The following is a 6,366-nucleotide window of genomic DNA, read 5'->3' on the forward strand; positions in this document are numbered from 1 at the left end:
CTCCATGATTCTCACAGTCCTTCTTTCGAACCAGGAATGGCACACTGGAAGCATTAAATTGCTCCCAGATGCCTTTTGTGCAATAGTAGACTGGATAAGGACAGGGTGCTGAGGGGGCTCAACATTGGGGTTCACCATTCTTCATCTTGTCTTACACACACACGCAAACGCACACGTGTTTTCAGAGAAGCCGCCAAGGAAGCCCTTCCTCTCACCACCACATCCAGCCATTGACTCTCTCACTCCTTGTTGTCCAGAATTGGAAACAGCTAGAAAGGAGAAAAGCAGCAAGGCAGAAGAATCTTATTTGTTGAGAATGTCCTGTTTGTTTAGAGGAGGAGGGGTGAGCGAATGTTCACATATCCAGTATTGGTTCATAGAGAATATGAAAGGTCGGTGGGAGAGGCTGGGAACTGAAAACAACAACAACATATGGGTAAGAACATGGGATAAAAGCCACTTGTAGCGCGGTGTAATACACTGAGAGGGAGAAGCAATTTGGAAAAGAAGGAACAGGTAAGGTTGCCACTATTATTATTATTATTATTATTATTATTATTATTATTATTATTACTGCAGCTGCCACTAATTCCACTACTGTTGCTGTTGCTGCTGTTTATGAATGAATGTATACCTCACCAAATACCCCTGATGAGACCCACAGGCTGAAAGTCCCTCATGAGCTGAACTGAAAAAGATGAGAAATGCCCACACGGTGTAAACATGACCTCTCTGTTTTATTCCCTAGGGTAATTTACAAGCTTTTCGATTGGAGCAGTCATGTCCAAACAGCACCTCTTCCTTGCAGCCTTCCTCCTCTTCCTCCTCCAACTTCCACCAACAACTCCCAGCCCCTGCCAAATATTCCACAGATCCATCTGCATGAAGCAGGACAGCTTTGTGCCCGGCCACAGCTTCATTGGCGAGGGGGTGGACATCACCTCACTGGAGAGAAAGGGAGCGTTTGTGGTGGACACCAGCCAATGGCAGGGCCCAATGGGACGTGCATCCTCTGCCGGAATCCCTTGATGAAGGGGAAGCTGCAGAAACTCCCCTTAGCTGGCGTGGACTGGCGAGTACTTCATACGTGCCATCAGGATGTCAGCAGTTCCATTGAGAATTTGGATGTGGATGTCGCAAATTCAATGGCCAAGGAGGTGAAGAACGACTGGAAAGCAGAGCTGGGGTTAGGCACAGTGTTAAGCAAAGCAGGGCTGGAGCTGCCTAAGATGCGGGTGGCCCTTGCTGGATCTCACTCCCGGATGGCTATTTATGCACATGAGAAATCCTGCCAGGACAGCCATATTTTTGTGAGGCAAGAGGTCTCCTGTGCATACTACAGGTGAGCACCAGTACCCTACAGAGCCATAGTTGGCTGGTCAGAGTAAGTAATAAGATAAGAGCCAGTGTGGTGTAGTGGTTAAGAGTGGTGGACTCGTAACCTGGTGAACCGGGTTCGCGTCTCCGCTCCTCCACATGCAGCTGCTGGGTCACCTTGGGCTAATCACACTTCTCTGAAGTCTCTCAGCCCCACTCACCTCACAGAGTGTTTATTGTGGGGGAGGAAGGGAAAGGAGAATGTTAGCCGCCCTGAGACTCCTTAGGGTAGTGATAAAGCGGGATATCAAATCCAAACTCTTCTATAGGGGTCCTTGATAGAGACAGCCCATTTCGTTGAAGCACAATATGCTGTAAAGTTACCAACATTTGACAGCAGAAAATTGATACATGTGTTTTAGGTAAAATCAGTGTTTTTGTGCTTCTCGTTTTCTGAGTTGCAAGAATTTCAAGGAAGCCTTTACGAGGGGAAGAAGTATCTTTGGGAGGAGGAAGAACACCTGACTTCCCCCAAAGTAGCCAGGGAACTGTAATTTCCCCCTCACAAAGCTACAATTCCCAGCACCCTTAATAAATAACAAATTCCAGGATTGTTCAGGATGAAACTCTGAATTGGCAAATATATGTTTTGTTCTAATATGGGGAAATTGAAATGCTTAATAGATATGGAGCAATTATTTCAAGGCCAGCAATGGCATAAAAACCATATAAATTTTCACAAAGGGGAGAGATTGCTCGCTTGGGATTGGACAACATTACAATGATGTCATTAGCAAATGAACCTATGGAATGTTCTACTCCCAGAATGCATACCCCCGTGATATTAGAATGGATCTAATTCTTTTATCCAGAGTTTCTATGACAAATGCAAATAGCACTGGGAACAAACGATGCCCTGACTTCTCTTAAAGTAGAGAACCCCTTTGTGACTGTTTCTGATGACAACCCCAAGTATTGTTGGCCAATTAAATATAAAATTGTTTCCTGAAATAAATAATAATAATAATTAAAACAACATTTCCAGAAACACCCATTACACACTGTCAAACTGTGAATGTGTCTAGAGAGATAAATAATTTCCAAATTCTTTATCTTTACCCTTTGGATCATGTCAACAATGTTCTGTCTAGGAATAAAGCCTGTCTGATCAGTAGATATAAATAAACTAATATGTGCATTTTATCCTGCAAACTATAACTGCCAATAACAATTTATTAGGCTGCGTCCCTGACCATTGGCCATGCTGGCTTGGGCTGATGGGAGCTAGAATAAAAAAAAGATGGACACCTCAGGCTTCTCTTCTGTCATACAGATGGAAGTATGTGGTTGTGGATAACACTATTTATCTTTGCTTATTCTGCTCCTCCTTTTTTCTTCTTGAGCAGGCTGAGACTCCGCCATAGACGCTCACTCCTAGCCTCCCATTTCTCCCGCGCTCTGGCCAGTCTGCCAAGGAGGAATAACTCTGAGGAATACCAGCATTTTATCGACATCTATGGCACCCACTACATCAGCAATGTGCAGGTGGGCGGGCGATTGCGCCACCTGCTGGCTGTGCAGACATGCAAGATGGCTCTGTGGGGCATTACTGCTTCCAGCTTTGAAAGCTGTTTGGGCTGGGAGGTTTCTCTGGGACACAAGTGGTTATTTGGGTCCGCTTCCCTGAGTTCTAAGTGTGAAGATCTCCGGAGGACTTACATTCGTGGAATCTTCCATGATGCTTACGCCAAGCAACACACTGAAATTGTGGGAGGAGAGAAGCGAGCAGAGATTCTCTTCTCTAAACCTGGAGCCCAGAACTTCTCTGCATGGATGGAGAGTGCAAAAACAAAGCCTGGGCTGGTTTCCTATTCTCTCCTACCCTTGCACACCTTGTTGAACCAAAGGGATCCAAGGAGGGATTTGCTGAAGCAATCCATCATGCACTATATAAACCAGAGGGCCCTGAAGAGGAACTGTTCACAACCGTGTCCGCGCTGGAGCTCTCAGAGCTCAGATGAGGAATGCACCTGCCACTGTCATCACGGCAGCTTCCACAGCAATATGTGCTGTGCCTGGGAGTGAGGCAGAGCACATCTCAAATTTATTGTGCACAGAGGATACAACCTTAGGGGTAACTGGTTAGGTATCACTGATGGTTATGTCAAAATTTTCTTCCACGGTCAGGAAAGGAGGACCATCGTCATCCCACATAACAATAACCCCTGGTGGACTGAACCTATTGATTTTGGGGCTGTCACACTGTCAGGCCACGACATCTTTGAAGTGCAGCTCTGGAACAAAAACCTGTGGGGCGATCGTATTTTAGGCCACTGTGGCCATAACCTGCAGGCTGGAGCTGGTACTATCTGGCACAAATGTCCTGCGACACATGGGCACTTTGATTATTATTACACGCTTGTTTGTGGTCACACATTGAGTGGCCCTTCCTGTCATAATTACGTCCCCTTACGGCTGCCCACTTCTTATTTCAATTAGTTCCCTCCCCAACCATCCTTTTCCGTATGTTTCAGGACCTTATGCTGAAGAAGTAGGCAGGTTCATTGAAAGAATCAGCCAAAGTTACTTAACAGCTACCCTATCTGCATTTAATAGCTGCTTACTGCAATCTGTGGTGAAGATGAACAACAGTAAATATGGGTATAGTTTTGTTTTGTTTTACAATTTAAAATACTCATTTTACATTCTTAAGATATCAATGATTTCCCTTCTTCTCTTTCCATGGTTCACTGTACATATCATAAATCCCTGCATATTTTACAACAACTATACCATTCAGTATTCCTTTATTGCATCCATCAAAACTTGTTTTCACTATTGAATTTATCTTAATGCTGCCAGCATTTTCAGCTGTACACAATTATTTTCCATATATTCAATAAACGTTTTCCAATCTTCTATAAACATATGTTCTTCTTGTTCTCTTATTCCATATGTTAAGTCTGCAAGCTGCGCATAAACTGTCAACTTAAGTTGCCATTCTTCTTTAATTGGAACCTTGCTCGTTTTCCATTTGGGGGCTAACAAAACACAAGCCGCAGTAGTAGCATACATAAACAACCTTTTTTGACACCTGGGAATTTCAGTTTGAATTATCCCCAACAGAAAGGAACAGTAAATATCGCCTTTAATTTATCATGGTTACAAAAGTGCTTAAGATAGAGTGCATTAAGGATTTTTGAAAAACTGATTCAAGAACAGAAGCAAATATGGACCTCATGCAATATGCAAGAATGAATAGTGGTGGACAGATGGCAAGGAGGGCAGAACCCCTTAACCTCTGTGTGATTTGAGCAAAACATTTCTGGGCTGAACTCATGATTTCTGGATATCATGAGCTCTAGGCACGTCTAGCACAGATCTCAAGTTTCAAACCCCAAGCTAAAATTCTGATAGTTACATGGGATACAACGGGGACAATGGCTCCCCTAATCAAACAGGATTAAGATTCTTCTGCTTTATTACTTGCCTCCTTTACAGCGGTTTCCAATTCTGGAAAACAAGGTTTGAATTATAAGTGAGTCACAAAGGCTGAATGTGGTGGTAAGGGGAGGAAGGGCTTTCTTGGCAGCTTCTCTGACAACATTGTGTGTGTGTGTGTGTGTGTGTGTGTGTGTGTGTGTGTGTAAGACAAGACGAAGAGTGGTGAACCCCAATGTTGAGCCCTGTCAGCCCCCTATCCTTACCCATTCTACTTTGCAAACACTAAAGGCATCTGGGTGCAACTTATCCATTCTGCCATCCCCAGTTTGGAACAAGGGCTGCTAAAATCATAGCGTCAAGAAGGCCTTCCTTTCCGCATTTTTTCCAAAATGGATTTTGGGCAGTTTGTTCTTTGTTCTCCGTAGCAGAGCTCAGTGGCAAGGACAGAGACTTGCCAAGTTGGCAAGCCTGAGAGGACCTCTTCCAACCCTTTTCTTTTTGGGTTTGAAAATTACAGTCAAACCAGGAAAACAGGAACAATCATACAGAGATAAAGGCCCCCAGAAGGAAGAAAAGGAATTGTTTGTTTATGTGAGGAATTCCTTATAAAGAAGCCATTGTTAAAAAATTAAAATCTGGAGGCAGCCTCATAAAAAGAGTTGCAATGTGAATTCTCCATGCCAGGGGTGAAGGGCCTTTTGGCTCTGCAGATGTTTATCAGTTTGAGCCTCACAGGCCAAATTTGATAGGTGGACAGGGTTATGTTGCTGAAACTGGCTTTGAACCTGAATCTGTAGGGGACAGCCATAGTCAGGGGAGCCCATCACCCAAATGAGGATGGTTCAAGAGTTACTCCTGTTCCTTGAGAATATAGTTCTGGTCACGGTGACACATGCCTTAGTTTCTGGGAGGAACTCAGAAGTGCTGGTTCTGATTTCCAAGGCTATATATGGCTTTGGACCAGGATACCTAAAGAAGCAGCTTCATCCATACAGACATGGTCCATGAATGGTGATTTCCTATGGAAGCTGTTTTGGGTGTCCCACCAACATCTGAGGTGGGATGTAGCAAAGGGCAAATCCTGTGACTGCACTCTCTCTGATGCAAGTGCTCCTTTCCCCCTTTAGCTTCTAATGTGATTAGATTTAGAAGCTTTTATCAAAATCCACAATAAAGTCATTGCATAGGGGGGCTTTTTAGCCAAAAGGTTTGTTTACAAATAATTGCTGAGCATATTCAGCTCTGTTTCAGCTCTGTTCCCCACACAGTCTGCTTCAGCAGGTTTGTCATGTGTTTCTATGGATATGAAACGAAAATTCCTGGCTTAAATAATAAAGGACAAGGGAAAACATTCCAGTTCTCTGCTGTTGCACAACTGCTCTGTTTTTTTAGCTGAAACCACCAAAATGAAATATTGCTACAGTGTGTGAGAGAGTGAGGGACACACACACAGAGAGAATGTCTTTATCAGAACATCCAGTGTTTTTTTCTCCATTTTAAGGGGTTACAAAAAACAAAGCACTTTCCTCAAACCTTCAGGTCATCTCTGCCAGGTCCTCCCTCTAGAGACTTAAGGGGTGAGATGTGTGGTGAGGAATCTAATAA

General features: G+C 43.8%; 1 protein-coding gene across 1 annotated transcript; it reads left to right on the forward strand.

The window, feature by feature from the left end:
• Positions 1 to 284: 284 nt before the first annotated feature.
• LOC309327582 (perforin-1-like) lies at positions 285 to 4,146 on the forward strand. Its single transcript, XM_081836874.1, is given in 4 exon segments — positions 285 to 516; positions 749 to 988; positions 991 to 1,342; positions 2,724 to 4,146. Coding segments are annotated over 3 exon segments (1,239 nt in total). The 5' UTR covers positions 285 to 516; positions 749 to 780; the 3' UTR covers positions 3,403 to 4,146.
• The last annotated feature ends 2,220 nt before the right edge of the window (positions 4,147 to 6,366 follow it).

This window comes from Podarcis erhardii (genome assembly GCF_964252035.2).
Source record: "Podarcis erhardii genome assembly, chromosome: 13".
NCBI classification, from domain to species: domain Eukaryota; kingdom Metazoa; phylum Chordata; class Lepidosauria; order Squamata; family Lacertidae; genus Podarcis; species Podarcis erhardii.